Source organism: Parus major, chromosome 2 (assembly GCF_001522545.3).
Source record: "Parus major isolate Abel chromosome 2, Parus_major1.1, whole genome shotgun sequence".
NCBI classification, from domain to species: Eukaryota; Metazoa; Chordata; class Aves; order Passeriformes; family Paridae; genus Parus; species Parus major.
In genome coordinates this window covers 24245757-24262542 of record NC_031769.1, presented here as the reverse complement: position 1 = coordinate 24262542, position 16786 = coordinate 24245757, and the positions used below count along the sequence as shown (strand labels likewise).

The following is a 16786-nucleotide window of genomic DNA, read 5'->3' as shown; positions in this document are numbered from 1 at the left end:
CCTTTATGAGAACAGCTGATTAGTATCTGTGAATTCACACTTCAGTGATAATAGCCAGGATGTTGCAAACAAAAAACAAACTTCCCTTGGGTAATCCAAAGCACTAGGGAGAAGTGGTATTCCAGAGATACCTTGAGCCTCTTGGAAGTGTGGCCAGGTAACACCATAGAGAGCCCTTTTCTACATGATGTCTTGGCTTAGTATTTTTTATTATTATTTATTTTCTAGACTAAACTTCTCATTCAAGTTCATATGATGTGGACACTAAAAGAAAAACACTTTCAAATCTGATGAAGGAAATGCTGAGACAGAGCAATTGGGAATGCTTTCTAAGATCAGCCTCTGACAACATAACCTGGAATAACAGTTTCAGTCTCCAGAGCAGAAACTCAAGTCACCACATCCACTTTACCAATTGTTCTGCCACAGTCAACAGTATCAAGGGCAGCCGATAGAAAACTTAGCAAAAACATCTCCTCTTCACCCAGAGTGGTCTACTCTGAAAAACAAAAGTAGAATAGTTCAAAGCCTCTGATCCATGTAAGGGTTACACAGGTGAAGCTAGAACTCCTTTTCAGGGTAAGGTGTTTCTTAAAATGTCTAAACTTAAACTTCTAATTTGAAATATCCTGTTCCACTAATCCCTTTTCCATATTCTTACAGAAAAATATAACTGTTCAGATGAAACATATTTAGACCTCTAGAGATGTATTCTTTTGCCCTGACTTTTCACAAAGTGTCCACTTTTTCCCAGGTGATCTTCTCCAGAGCAAGGCTGTTCACAGTAAATGCAGCCATGGCCCAAAGTGGCAGCTGTCCTGATGACACCTTTCCTCTATTTTCCTCTGCATCTGCAGCTCTCATAGAGGATGCCACGTGCTCTTCCACAAGAACTGCTACAGTAGTCAGCTGAGGCTGGAAAAGGACATTATTTTGTGTCTAACTATGTACTTTAGATCAGTGCCAGCCCACCCTGAAAGTCTACCTTTATTTCCTCTGCAATGGTGTACTTGGCTGAAGATTACTATTCCCCTACGTAGTAAGCAGCCTCCTGAATTGTGACAAGCATTTCAAGATAAACACTTTTGAGTCCTACGTTTATCACAGTTTGAGTCCTAGCTTTATTTCCTGAATGGTACAGCTATATTCCAAAACAGTTTTTTTCCCTCAGCTATTTCTACATTCCCAGTTTAAACACCCTTAGTTAATCTCGTGCAAGCTTCTAGCTATTTTTTTTGGAAAAGCAATTTTGAAACCAGCAATCCAGTCTCATTTTCCATGATTTTAAAGGAGATAACAGATAATTTCAGACATGGGTAACAAAGGCAGGGAATGAGGAAAAAAGGTGTCTCCTGTTCAGGGCTGCTGAGTTGCCATGTTTACAGCTCTAAGAAGGCTGCTGACCAGCCACAGATCCATCTGTAAAATGATCCAGCTACTGTACTCTTGACTTTTGCAAGTTATAAGCAGCCGTGGGAGATTGTGTAAGTGCTGAAGCAGCTGCAGAACCTTTCCCTCACTGAACTAGTGAAGAGGCATGCCAGCTTGTTTGTGTGCTCCTCCACAACCTTTCACCTACTTTGGCTGTTTTGGCTGTACTGGGAGCCCCCAGCAGCTCGACAGCTCGTGTGGCAGCAGTGTCGGGTGACAGAAAGATGAGAACGGGAAGATATGACCCTTGTTTATACTGCTATTTCTGTATTTTTTTCCATGTAAAGGGTGATATAAATATTTAGAAAAAGAAACGTATTAGTAGGTTAAAGTATCAATCCAATTCCATAAAAGCAGACCCATCTGCAGGCGGAGAGCCAGTGATTTGCCCTTGATACTGCTGGAAATTTCACAAGGTGTTGCGAATACGACTCACACACTTGTCACCAGACTACTCCTTCCGCTTACATTCCAAACTTCCTCGTGCTACCATTAATTTCCACCCAGACTTACTGCTCCTTCTGGGTATCATTTACCCTTCCTTACAGAAGCTGAATTAAAAGTTGCCTTTGTCCCTAGAAGAAAATGTTAGTCTGGTTCTGTAAGAGAAAAAGCTTTGATGATGCTGCCTGTCCACCTGTTCGCCAAACTATCCCTCCTAAGTCAAATTTGAGTAGATAATCTCCATAAAAATCTCTGTACAAGCTGGCAGGTGGTTTAGGGTGGAGAGATTAGAATTTTGCTCCATACTGGATAAAAAGGAGAGGAAACTCAACCAGACTCATTCTACTGGAGAGCAGCAGCCATACCAGTAGTCATCCCACATGTTCTGGCTGGTCAGGAGGGCACTCATCCCAGCACATCCTATCGGGTCTCCAGCACTTGTTGGGTTAGGAAGAAGAGCCTTATATTTTTGTCCCCACAGAGAAAAAGGTATGGAAAAAGCAACCATGATACCTTCTATTAGACATCAGCAACATGGTCAGTTATTACACATGCTGGCTGATCAGGAACACAGCTCTAAGTACGGCACGTTGTGTCTCCAGCAGGGGCGAGGACGTAAGAAACAGGAGGCGACAGCTGATTGCAATGGAGAGCTATTAGGAGGCAAATGGACAGGAATCCAGGCTTCATTCATTCCACTCTTCTGGACCCATCTGTTGTGGAAAAAAGCAGAATGTTAATGCAGCTCCATTTTCTTAAGCACAGTCAGCAAAACATTACTGTGACCAAGCAACTGCGAGTGTTGTTACTGCCTTTTTAAAACTTGCCCCAGGGCAGTTCAGAAGAGGAAAGTTAAAATATCTAATCAGCAGAAATGAGACCTGCTCTGATGAATACCGCAGTTCAGAATTTGGCACTGTCCTTCAGAATCACTGTTCTCTGACACCTGCAATTAAAGTGCCACATGTTTCAGAAGGAGGGCGAAATGGTGGTCTGGAGAGGAAATAAAGTGAGAACACTGCTAAAGACAGGACAGATGGACGCATTCTATGAAGTGGTTACAATTTTCACCTGCCTAGTTCACCTGCAGTTTGGCTGATGATGAACCACCATATATTGTTACATTTGTGCCTAAAACTTAGCTTTCTTGCTCAACATTCAAGACCACCACAGTAGTTACTTCACAGATATATGCAAGAATGGAAATTTATGTTTTTCAGAACTGCCTGTAATACATAACCATCATACAAAGCAAGAAACAAATCTGAATTATGAAGGAGACATGCTTCTTTTAGGAGCTCATCTGAGTAAAAAAAACTCAGTTGTGCTTCTGATGTGCAAAATTCTTGTAGAAGTTTGTTTTGATTTGAAAAACATCCAGGTTTTGAGTTACTGGAACTTTGTCCTTTTAACAAATGGGGAAGGTAACACGCTTCCTGTATTTCCTGCAGCTACAATATTACCTTTGTTCACAGCTAAACTGAATATGTAAGTTCATACCTTACTGCATGTAACTACCAGGAAAACATTAAGAAAAGAAGTTGCTGTAAAGAAAATTAATGCAAACAACAGAAATTGTTCTTAGTAGACCATTTCCCTATTCAGACTACTCACAAAGGATATTCGAGTTACTTATATTAAGCAGGTTCAGCATACTAACAGATTAAATAAAGTATCTTGTAGGAATAGAAATAGTGACCTTATAAATTGCAATAACTGCCTGCTGCAGAGTGCTTCCTGACCCAGATTTTATTGCAGAGAGTTAATTTTGAGGTTCCTGCTTGTCACCAATTAGTGGCCTCAGGAAGAAAGTGGAACAAAACAAAAGCTATCCTACAGGTTTGATGGTTTAAACAAATTTGTATTATATTTTCACTTCCATGGCTCATCTGCAACTTGCAGGCAAACCAAGTTTAAAAAGTCAAAAGCAAATAGCAAATTCTTAAATTTTAATTTCTAGCAAGGACAGGAAAAATCAAAGTCATTATATTTGCTGCTATTTCATGTCTATATTTTGCTTCATTTCACATTTCATATGCCAACATTTGATCACTGCAGTAAACCAGAATGTGTTTCATGGAAAAATAACATAATAACTCTCCCAATAAAATAATAAAACAGGGAGCAATAAAATAATAAAACAAAAAGTACAGTGGGAGTAGAATCGTAACTAGGGATAACATATATACTAGGAAGACAAAAATGAGATAAAGTTAAAAAACACAGTCTATTGACAAGCTAAAGTATTTTCCTCTGTCTATTAAACTAAGTGCACAGATTTCTTGTGAGGAATTTGATCTTCCCTCCCATGAAAAAGAGTTTACATGTCTGTTTCTGTAAATACATGCATATAAAATTCAACTGGGGAGTTGTATGCAAATATTAAGGAACAATTATTTTGTATTATTTTACTGCCACATGCTCCTGCTGTTACAGACGAAGATTTCAGATGTCAGAAAGCCCTCCGCTGACACTAATTTCATTCTTCAGTGCGTAACTCAAACCCTGCCCCCAGTGAAGTGGACTTGGCGTGTCGGGAAAAGGCCAGGCAGCACTGGAGATCAAAGCTCCTTCTCCAGCAAAGAGGAAAGGTCAAGGGGCTTTTCCCAGATCGACTGTGACCCTGGGAGATGAGCCGTCCCTGAGAGCACGGTGTCAGCCCCTTCTTAGCTCTAGTGACAGTAAAAAAAGGCCACATGCTGATCTGGGGCCAGTGCGTCAGCAGCACAGCTGTCCTCGGGTATTTGGTCGCTATTAACCAGGTCACAGACACGACCTACATGTCGACAGCCTGAACCCTGCGGCTGGGATCTGATTTTGCTCCCTTTGCCTTCCGCGCAGCCTCTGCTCCGACGCTGGAGCTACCCTGTACCCTGTACCAGCACCGTCAGCACCCCTGCATGAGTGCAAACACACAACTCCCCCGGACACCATCGCGCCCCTCACGCCGGGCCATGGGGTGTCCGTGCACAGCCTGCGGCCCGTGAGGGGCGGGAGCAGCACGGCGCCCCCGCAGCTGGTCACGGCCACCCCGCCGCCTGGCCCGGCCCCTGCCCGCTGCACAAGGTCACCGCGGGCGGCGCAGCAGCACAGCCGCCGCTCCGTGTGCCCTGCTCCCGCGGCAGCCCCGGCCGGCAGTGCTGGCGCTCCCCGCGGCGCTGGCGGAGCGCCCGGCGGGCCGGGCCGGCGGGCACGGGGAGCGCCGCCAGCGCCGTCACGAGCGCCCGGGGGGCGGGCCCGCCGCAGCCCCGCCCCCTGCGAGTGTAAATAGAGGCGCCACGTGAAGCGCCGCCACCCACCGGGGGACAGCGACGGTCCCGGGGCCGTCGGAGCTCCCGCTCACTCGGCCATCGCTTGCGTGCCACGCACCCGCCTTGGCAGTAATGAAGGCTGCCCGGATCGCCCTCCGCAGCGCCGCCCCACTGGCAGGGGCCAGTGCCGGCAGCAGCAGCGGCCGGTTGCCGCAGGAGGTGGAGCAGTTTTCCCGCTTCTCCCCCTCCCCGCTCTCCATCAAGCAGTTGCTGGACTTCGGTGAGAGTCGGGAGGAGCGGGGGGAGGTCGGGGCTGGGGGACAGCTCGAGCCCGGTGCTTGGAGGCTCGTTTCCCCGCGGAGGGGCGAGCCCGCGGGAGGGGTGCGGGAGCGGCGCTTTGCGGGACAGACGAGGCGGCGATCCCCGCCCGGAGGGGTCTGCGTTCAGCCAGCGCTGAAGTTGCTACCGCCCCCCGGCTCGGCTGCCCAGCGCCAGGGCGGAGGAGGAGAGCGGTCCCGCCGGGTATTCCCAGCCCCCCTGGGAATCTGCCGGCGGGGAGGTCGCCTGGGCCGGGCACCCTCGGCCGCAGTTACCCGGCGGCCAGGTGCCAGGGGCTGGAGACCTGTGAGTGCCGCCATCCGAGCTGAAGATGCGCTACAACACTGTTTGGGTGGTGTTGGTAGGGTGCAGGCACGGAGAGGGACACGGGCTGCGGGGCGTGTTGGTGCTCCGCGCACTCGGGGCCGGGCGGAGCCGTCGGGCGGAGCGAACGCGCTGTTCCCCGATCCATTATCGCTTTGGCAGCGCTGGCGGCTGTGCGCACATGATACTGCCAGACGTCACCCCGAACAACCTCCTGTTTACCGGAGTGCTTCTCAGGGGATTGCAATTAAGTCTCATGTCTAAATGGGAGCTGTACGAGTATTCCGTCCAGGAACACGCCGTGTCTTACTGTCATGTAAACACCGTTCAACACAAACCTGTAACACCTAACACTTAGGTGAGCTGGCCAGTAAAAGCCTCATGAATGCAGGGAAGTAAAGTCCTGAAGTTTATGGAAAGTCAGCAATCTGTATTTGCATCTTGAAACTTCTTTAAACAAAAACTTTATTTTGGATTTATTCGTAGGCTCGAATAATGGATGTGAGAGAACTTCTTTCTCATTTTTACGACAAGAACTTCCTGTGAGGTTTGCAAACATCCTGAAAGAAATTGATCTTCTTCCTGATAAATTACTAGGCACTCCATCAGTAAAATTAGTAAAAAGCTGGTAAGTATGAATTGCTTGAGTTCAGCATGCAAAGTAACACCATTTCGAGAACTTGTTAAAGACTTTTTTGAATAGTAGAAAGCATAAGAAAATGCAGTAGAAATGCAGAATGCTTCATCAAATCTGTGTTGCAAGCTGTCACATACTGTCCTTTTCTAGCATACTAAAATTAAATTGAAAAGCAATATGGTTATATTGTTATCTTAAAATATGGTTGAGGGGCACAGAGAGTTAACAGTTCGAAATAGTTAATAGAGCAAATCTTACTTATTATTTAGGAAGGGAGAAAAGAAAACATGTTCTGTTTCCACACAGCATTACCTGAGACCCACACAAATTGGGAAAGCAGGCTATGTACTTGTTTTGATCTCTTACTGATGGAGTTATTAACAGAGCTTCTATTCTAAAGTATATTGCCTTGACCTGTGCAGCAAGTGTTTGAAATTCAATTAACATAATCTCTGCAGTTGACACAGTGGTTGAATCTGATTTAACCTTGCTTACTGGCACAGTTGCAGCATTTGCCAGGATGGCTGACATAAACAGCAGAAGTATTAGAGTGAGATCTAGAAACTCTTCTTAATATAGCAAACTGTTGTGCCTTTGCCGTATGCGTCAAGGCTGTCAGATGTTAGTGCAAGAAGCTCAGCTACTTAGCTTCTGCCAAAGCTGATCAGATTTGGAAAAGTTTTGCTTTCTGATTGGCGTTGTTGTTTGGATCTTCCTTTGAAATACATCTCTTTTCAGGAATTATAGGGGGATCACTGGGTAGCTTAAGTGAGGGCTTAGATTCCTCTCTAGTGGCAGGCACAAGGAAAGACTTAAAATTTCTGGAGTTCAGGCAGTCAAGAAGTGTCCATCTGTCATTCCTTTGTTGGTTGTAACTTAGAAATTTTAAAGATACTTAAAACTCCTAGATGACTTGTTAGGACTAATGATGTGCACAAGACAAAGTATTTTTCATATTGCTAAATTAATAACAATCAAATTAATAGCATATATTTCTTGTGCTCCTTTTCAATAGGTACATCCAAAGCCTAAAGGAGTTGATTGAGTTCCATCAGAAAAGCCCAGATGACCAAAAAGTCTTATCTGAGTAAGCATTTAATTTTTTCTTTGAACTTTTTAGTTCATATTCTACGTTTTACAACATACTATAGACTTACAGTTGTGATGAGCTGAATTTTATAATCTAGCAGGAAGAGCTGAACATAGAACAAACTGGTTGAAATCTCTGACCATGTTTAGCAGTATTGCAAATAAATGTGACCTGTTGCAGCCTAATTTCAAGGTCATATTGCCCCTTGAACTGTCATAACAGAAATATTAAAAAAAATTACCTGTGATGTCATATCTCTGCCTGTTTCCAAGATGTCAGCTTGGGATCTTCTTCCTTTATGTATATTTTCCTCTGCTCAAATAAATGAGTACATATGTGGTAAATTTGTTTTAAAAATGCCAAATACTTCTGTATTAGGGCAACGAAGAATTACTTTTAAAAGAGTGAAAGAACCACACTGTGTTTTAGTATTAAGGCTGTTAAGCATTTATCTCTGCTGGTGCTAGATTAGATAATTATATTATACAAAGCTTGCTTCTATGTAGTCTGAGAATAATATTCTAACACAATCTCTTTATAACCTAGCTTTATAGATACTCTAATTAGAGTCCGAAACAGACATCATGATGTGGTTCCTACAATGGCACAAGGAATAATTGAATACAAAGACACTTTTAAAGTAGATCCTGTCACCAATCAAAACATCCAGTATTTTTTGGATCGTTTTTACATGAGCCGCATTTCCACCCGGATGCTAATGAACCAACACAGTAAGTAGAAATTTTTACCTGAGAAAAAACTTCAACCTAATGAGTAACATGTTAATATAAACACTTCTTAAAACTGCTGGAGAACTGCTTCAAGTGATTTTGTGTGACACTGAAAAGTTAGAAATGGAATCTGTCACTTAAGGAAGTAATGGGAAAACTTGTTTCCTAGACTACAGAATAACTGAAATAACTCTTTCATTGAATATGTAGGGATATCATTCTTTATGTCTGAAAAAACTTTAGAGGTGAGCCACAGAAAAGCCAAGACAGTTTGCTGACAGTAGATGGCATTTGAACTCATGAAAGGCATAAACAACATTCAGTATTTTATGTGATTGTATCTTGCAATCACACAGTATTAGTCTTTTGGGGCTCTTTTTTTAATAACACAGTATTTGGGATTAAATGTTGTGTTGTTCTCATGTCAAACAGCTCTTCTTTTTGATGATAAATCTGGCTCTGGGCACCCAAGGCACATTGGAAGTATTGATCCTTGCTGTGATGTTGTTGAAGTAGTGAATGGTGCGTATTCTCAGAGCTTTAACGTTTCTCTTCCTGATCAGTATCTATATCTGATTGCAAGCAGTTTGGGTACCAGCTTCTGTTGTAGAGGATATTGACTGGCTTTAACTGAAGTAGCTGAAGGCAGGCTATCAAAGCATGAGCTTTTAGAGAACAGAATTTAAAATACAAAGTAGTGGTAAAAAAACATGTTGAAGTAAGTCCTAGCAAGTGACAGATGAGGTAGGAGCTGAAGTTATCTGAGGTGATGAGGTTGGTCTTACCTACTTGTAGAAAACAGATGCATCAGTTCTATACAATAATGAAACTGTACAAAGATTTGCTCATGCTTCTGTAATTGCCCATTTTTCTCGATTTTTGGTGAACACAGTGGATGCAATGTTAATCATTCCCTTGAGACACATCCACTTAGCTATGTCTTAGACTGTCTAACACCTTAGCAGCTAATGCAGTTAAAAGCTGTATTCTGCCATGGATTAGAATGAATTTTTACATTGCTTGATATTATATTGCTTGATATTATTGATTTGTAATATTATATATTACATCATTCATTGAAATAATTATTTCAGATGCTTATGAAAGTTCCAAGATGTTGTGTGACCAGTATTACCTAACATCTCCAGAACTGAAACTTACTCAAGTGAACGGTAAGATGAGCTCTTCCTATCAGTAGCCAAACTGCTTCTTCTACTGAGTCAAAAGGCTCCCAGTTCTGTAACTTTAGTGCACATACCAGTTCATCTGACTTGGGCTAGTTCCTCTTCATTTTCTATTACAGGCATCTCATTTAAACCCCAATTTAGAACTCAAATGTTGGTGTATCTTAAACACAATATTTTTGAGGTACCATTTATAAATTTGAGAAAAGTCAGACAAACCTGTACTTAAAGTAATATGAGAAGTTGCTAGAGAGGACCTCCATATCTGGAATGAGGAATTGACTCAAATGCTGGGTCTGGTCTGAGCTGCCTGCATGTGTCTGATGACAGCAGTCTGCTTAACGTTTGAAGTCCTTTATTTATAAAGGGGAATAAATACTTGATTCTTTTATTTATTTGAAAAGAAACTTATTAAGCAAGTGGCAGTTGCAATCTAAACGCTGTTATGAATGCATAAAGCTGCTTGCCAGTTTTGGAGGGGGGGAAAACCAAAAATTAAATTTGATTTAATTTTTTTTATTTTTGGCAACTTGCCCAGTGTAAAATTTGGGTACCATATAAAAAAATGTCATCACTTTTTAAATTGTTTTTTATTTTTCTTTTCCTTTAGGAAAAGCTCCAGGAGAACCAATTAGCATTGTATATGTTCCATCTCATCTTTTTCACATGCTTTTTGAGCTTTTTAAGGTATGTTAGTATAAACTGATAGAGTGAAGTGGGATGTGGGGTTGTGATCACCAGTAGCCTTCTGCTTTTAGAGATTACATCTGCAGGTTTTCCCTACTGCCTTTTCTGTGGAGTGGACAGTGTATTTAGGAGTGCAGCTGGACTTAGGTGCTGCCAACATGACGTACAGAAATCTGGCAGTCTTTAGCAACTGCTGAACTTTGCTCTTCTCCAGAAACCTGTTGACTTTAAGGGAGTTATGTTATTTAATTTACAGTGCCTGAGTTAATGTTGGGCAAGAACATTGTAATCTTTCACTGAGAAGAGTCTTGGCTATGCTTAGACACTTCTAGGTGTGTGACTTCTTCTGTTCCCATTACGCCAAAATGCTAAGTGTGTCCCTTGGAAACCAGGCACTGATAGGAATAAGGGATAATTTTGCCTCTATGTAAAGGGGTTATTGTTCGAAGTGCATGGATTCAACAACCTCTGATCATGGTAACCTTCTTTTCCATAGAATTCAATGAGAGCAACTGTTGAATTCCAAGAAAACAGTCCTACCCTTTCTCCAATTGAAGTGACGGTTGTTCTAGGAAAAGAAGACCTGGCAATCAAGGTATTTTGTTGGCCTACTACAATGGACTTAATGTAATCTTTTTTATTATACATGCTTAGCTAGTTCTAATAAAAGATCTGGCCTCTGAGAACAGGTCAAAGACCTGCATGAGCACAAGAGCACTCTCTTGATGATATGAGCCTCCATGTATCACAATTATCTAGCTGAAAAATAATGTGCTGCAAAGCAAATGTTTGCATTTATGACTGTTGGAAAGTTGTGTTCAATCGACAGCATTTTAAATACCATTCTTTGTGCACACTTGTTTTTAACTTCATTCTCTCCTAAATCAGATCTCAGACCGAGGAGGTGGTGTTCCAGTGAGGAAAATTGAGCAGCTGTTTAGCTACATGTATTCCACTGCACCAAGGCCAAATGTGGATGATGGTCGAAATACCCCTCTTGTAAGATACTTTCAATACTCATGTTGCACTTAGGTTGTTGTAAGTGTTGGTGGGCTAATAATGAAGCTCTATGTCCATCCTGCTGCTTTGTGGGGTATGCAAAGGTTATGCCAAGCCCCATAAGTATGAATTTACACTTTCTGAAACAGAATTTTAGTATTTAGCTTAGTGGACAAAAATACTCTTTTAAAGGCATAAACAAAGAAGAACATTCCAACCTGAATTTAACCCCCCCCCACTTTTTTTTTCTTTTCTTCCTGCATTCCACTGACACTAACTTACTTTGTCTTCACTCTCCACTCAGTCCTCAAACTTACTGTAGATCATGCAGTCTTTCTGGAGACAAGCACAACTGGAATAGTCTTTTAGATTATTATGTTTATCTCCCAGTAGCAAGCTCCTTTTACTAATCAAGCTGCACTAGCAGTATCAAAGGAGAGAAAAATACTGAAATTTATTATGTAAAAGTGGGACATATATATAAACCCTCCCTCTTTTATGGAGATCTTTTTCTTATGACTTTGGTTTTTTAATGGTCAGCTTCAGCATTCTCTATGAAACTGATTAGAGATTTGTTTTCTTCTAAGAGAAGAGGAATTGCAAAGGATTTTTTAGCAGCTTAAAAATCTCTGAAGACTTTCCAGCTATTTAACTTTAAGCCATTAGAGCTAGTATAAAAGTAATTAATTTTATATTGTACTTTATTTTTAGGCCGGCTTTGGGTATGGCTTGCCAATTTCTCGTCTGTATGCTAAATACTTTCAAGGAGATCTAAATCTTTACTCCATATGTGGTTATGGAACAGATGCTATCATCTACTTGAAGGTATGTATTTAAATTTATTCAAATAAAAGACTGCTATCATTAATGCAGTGGGATAACTACTTGCTACCATTTTAAGGTAAACAGATTCTCTGCTCATGAGTAGCTCTTGTTTTTTATTGAGAAGTGACAGATTTAGTAACTGGTTTTTAACTGGTATCAAAAAAGTCGCTTAGTTTTAACTAGTCTACTTGAACAGCTTCTAGTGAGAGCCCTGTTGGTTTTCAGATTGTGTTAAAATGTTATCTACTCATTCATGGAATACAAAGCAGTTGGAGAGAGCAAAGTAAAGGTATAACAACAGATCTGGTTTGTTTACTCTGAAAACCAGAAAGTCCATATAAACTAAATCCTTAAGGAGTCAAGGTGCTGTTGAACATCTGCTGTATAGCCCCTCTAGTGGATGCAGATACCAGTAATTTTGAACGCTGGGCATATAACTTGCACTGCTGTTTCTAGAAGAAACCTGCAAATAGCACTACATGCTCTTTCTACTTTCTGTGCCTAATCATGGGGAAAAATTGCTTTAAATTTCTCTTGCTAGACTGAAAACACTGATGTGCAATCAGAGCAGAAGTATGAAATGAAGAGACAGTTCAGCTATATATATATGCAACGCTTCCATTGAAAAATTTTGACTGGAACCTTGCAAATCAAAGTTCTTTTCCATGCATTCCTGGACTATCTTGAAATCATGTTAGAGGGTACTGCTTAAGGCCTATTAAAAATGCATAAATAGGATGTGATGTTACTGCATTTGTCCTACCAAATTACCCAAAGCAATCATAGATACTGAAGCACATAAACTACCATATCTATTGTAGAAACATTTGTGTGAATAACTTCATTTTGTAGTGCCACTGGCTTAATACTTTTGGCATGCTGAATAAATTTTTGCTAAGTGACATTATTGAGAGATGGTAACCTATTCCTTCTTGACCTTTAGGCCTTATCAACAGAATCAGTGGAAAAACTCCCAGTTTTTAACAAATCGGCTTCCAAGCATTACCAGGCTACCTCAGAGGCAGATGACTGGTGTGTCCCAAGTAAAGACCCAAAGAATATGGCAAAGCAGAGTGCAGCTTCCTGAAGAGAAGCTGGTATCAAGACATCCCAGGGGATCAAGCTGGCTTTAAGAGCAGCATTTGGAAGTATTCATCTACCTTCAAACAAGCAAGTTTCAGGACTAGCAGAGGAAAAAGAAGATAAGACTATCATAAGCCTAAGCTATATGCACTGAATCTGAAATCTTGCTGTGGACTTCTGGATGAGGAAAATAGAGCACATATGTCTTTAAAAAAGAGCTGTGTATAGAGGAAAATCAAGCTATTTTTTTACTGTGATCAAAGACTTGGTGTGGTAGAGGTGTGCAATTTATAAATCCTGTTTAATGCTTGAATTCTGAACACTGACTGATAAACAAGTTATGCTGATGCATATTTTTCTGTTAGAATAGTTATCAGCGGTTTATCTTATTACAGAACTTCTCAGGTAGACAGATAACATCCATATTTTGGAGTTGTATTTATAACATTTGGAAGAGATCTACTTAACAGTTTAGTCTTGTAGCAAGATACAAACAGCATTCAAGTACAGCCTGACTGGAGCAGAGGGAGCCCTGAGAAGTAGGGAGAAAGTGTTTGCCATATATAAGCAAGTCCCATTTTTTAAAAAAAGCTATTCCAGGAATAATTCTTATGTGGTGCCTTGCTCTGTGACTCACATTGCTAGATATTTTATGTTGAACTGTTTATGGGAATTAAGCTAAGTAGGGCTTCTGTGCATAAGGTAATGAAGAAGAAAATCAGGATATTTTTAAAAGCTGTTGGAAAGATATGGAAAGCTACTTGGTTGTAACAGCTCTAACATTAGGGTACATCTGGCTTATGTCCCTGTATTCTGGAGGATGTGTGCCAAGTCAGTTAGGATTTTCCATTAACTGAAGTTAGACATGCAAGTTGAACAGAAAGGTTTTGGTAATATGTACCATTATAAGCATGTTGTGAAAACCAGCATGTTTAAAACAGTCTTATGGTTTGTTTCTGTTGTGAGATTAGTGGCTCAATACATTCAAAAAAAATCTGCCAATTGTCTTTTTCAAATCTGTATTGGACCACATCTGCTCAAAGATGTACATAGGGAATCCATATCCTGAAAGATGTGGGTGAGCACTGAAGGTCTGTTGGAAAGGTTTTCAGGAGTGGTGGTGGAACTGTAAAATTTATTCTGAGAACTGTTCATTGCAATGGAAAGGGTTTAGGACAGCACTGAAAACTACAGGAAAGCTTTTATGAACAGCAAAATGTGGGGATTCCCACAGGAAAGTGACAGTGGGAGAAAGTTGTTGAGAAAATATTCCATTCTCAGTAAGTTTCTTCCTTGCCCATCTTCTTTGTGTGTTTCCACTTTTGAAAGCAAGGTAAACTTAACAGATGCTAACTACTGGCAAGGTGGCCAGTCAAAAGTTCATCAGGGCTGTAGAATATTACTTGATTTTTTTTTTTACTAATTAGCATATTATCATCTGTTTATATGATCCTTTGCAAGAAGTTGCAGATACAGTAAAGCATTCTGCTCAGTATGACAGTTTTCTATTAGAGATTTCTCTTTGTTGGACAGAAAATTACTCCATATTCCACTATGAATCTAAAATGGTTTTCAACAGGAAACTACCTTTGTGTTCTTGAAGTCCTGTTGAGATGCATTTCTCATTGAAAATAAAATAGTATTTTGATATGCCTCATTTATTTTAAAATCTAATTTTAGATGTATTAATGGTAACTGCTGAGCATGATGACTTTAGTACTGCATGTAGGCTGTTTTTATTCTGCTGAATTAGCTGCAGTCATCAAAAGTCACCAGATCATGTGTGATGAGCTCAGTTCAATGAAAGAAATGGCTAATAAAGAGGAAGTACCTTTGTCTAGAATACACAGGTGTGAAAAAGCTGCTTTCAGTGTCATAGCCATTCATTGATTTTTGAGTTGAACACAAGGTCACAAACACAGACCTAGGTAGTCATTGTTGTCAAGTAAACACAATTGATACCTTTCTGACTGCATCCAGTAATGTTTGAACTTGAGTTATGATCTGATGGTACATCTGTAACACAGCTGCAGCTGCTCGTTAGTAATTTGTGTTTCAAAGTACCTGAGGCACATGGGTGCTGCGAAAATGTTGGTGATGCTGCTTGCAGAGCAAAGCTGTGGAACATTCATGATGCAGGCAGAGGTTGTCAGTGTTAAGTCTACTTAAGGAACACATATGAAATCTGTGTAATATTACAAATTACAGCTATCTGCCTAGACAATACAGCACCTTTTTCAGCATTCACTGACTTTATTCTGAAAGCAGAGCTGTAGTTTTAAGCCTTTTACTTGGATGTAGATGTTGAAATAGTTTTATAATAAAATCTTTTAAATGGTTGTCTGTATCTTTGTTTTTTAATAAATCTAGCAGAAGCAAGAGCTTTTTTATTTTAAGCCTTATCGAGATGAGAAAAACAACACCCATACCGTGTCAGGTACAGCAGTGGGGAGAACCACTGGAAGAATGATCTACTTATGCTTAATATTGCATTGGTTAAGAGGTTATCTAGTACCTAAACTCAGTTCATCACCTCACCCATCTCCTTACTCTTTTTAATTAGGACAGTATTAATTTTGAGATGAGAATTGTGAATCTTCCATCAGTGCATGTCCTATGCTCTAAAATAGTTGCTTTTTGTTCAGTTTAAAAAAATATGAAAATTGACTAAGGAAAGAAAGACACCTATCATTTGGTTTATATCTAACTAAGAGTTTGCCCACAGACTAAAGGGATAGCTGTCTTACAGCTCTGAAGCAGTGGGACAGCTTGCAAAAGCTGTCCATAGCTGGTGCATAAGAAAATGGTAGTGATCAGATGGTGTCATGGTCCAACAGTCCTGTACAACTGGTCCTTTAGCAGGTTTGTGTTGGCCTGGGGACATCCTGCATCTCCCTTAATTTTAAGAAGATAAAGTAACTGTAAAAATGGATGTAATTACTTTACCTGAAAGAGCAGAAGTGAAAATCAGCCTGATTCCAGGTGTCTGACAGCAAGCCTAAAAGTGACAGCCTTTTGTACTGAGTTTACCCTCCTTAAAAATGAAGGTTTCACCTTCTTAAGGATTCTTACTTGTAATGCCAGAGAAGCAGATTACATAGCATCTTGTTTTTGCATTTTGCAATTATCAACATGTACCACTCTGACATATACCAGTATGCCAGGTGTGTTGGGAGAAACAACCCCAAATGTATTAAAGTACAACAACCCCATGATGTATTAAAGTACATCAGGGACTTCAATAAACCACTACAGCAAAAAAAAAAGGAAAAGAACAACAAAAACACCCACTGTATTTTCCCATCATTTTTACTGTGCTGCAATCTCTACTTGCATATCTCCTGTCAGGTTTCTCAAAGCAGAAATACACATGCATGCATTCTATACCTTGTCCAGGGCAGGCTTGGGAGCAGGGATGCCCAAGTGCAGCAGGATCGACCCAAGCTGCTGCCTGCAGCTGTTAAGCACATGGCCCCAGCAGACCCAGGTCTCTCTGCAGCACACTATGCACAGACCATCAGTCCCAGCCAAGCTCCTGCAGCTTAAAAGACAAAATGTGGGGATTTTTCCTTCCCCTGCACAAGCCCAGTGGGTAAGAGAGGCCATGCTCCTGGTCACGGTGCAAGGCTGGCTTGCTGCTGGCATGTCAGGGGGCACTGACATCAGCACGTTTACCCACGGCTGAAGAGCGTTCTGGTTTCACAGGAGATAAGCAGGTGTTGCACTTTCGCCCTTTGCCCTCTGATCAGGACCTTACACAGCCAGGTTCCTGATGTCAACAG

At 41.1% G+C, this 16786-nt stretch overlaps 1 protein-coding gene across 1 annotated transcript; it reads left to right on the top strand.

The window, feature by feature from the left end:
- Positions 1–5151: 5151 nt before the first annotated feature.
- PDK4 (pyruvate dehydrogenase kinase 4) lies at positions 5152–15343 on the top strand. Its single transcript, XM_015619096.3, has 11 exons — positions 5152–5406; positions 6255–6396; positions 7421–7492; positions 8042–8226; positions 8659–8748; positions 9321–9398; positions 10021–10097; positions 10594–10692; positions 10986–11096; positions 11808–11921; positions 12865–15343. Exons 1-11 carry the CDS (start codon positions 5259–5261, stop codon positions 13006–13008), a joined length of 1260 nt encoding a protein of 419 aa, XP_015474582.1. The 5' UTR covers positions 5152–5258; the 3' UTR covers positions 13009–15343.
- The last annotated feature ends 1443 nt before the right edge of the window (positions 15344–16786 follow it).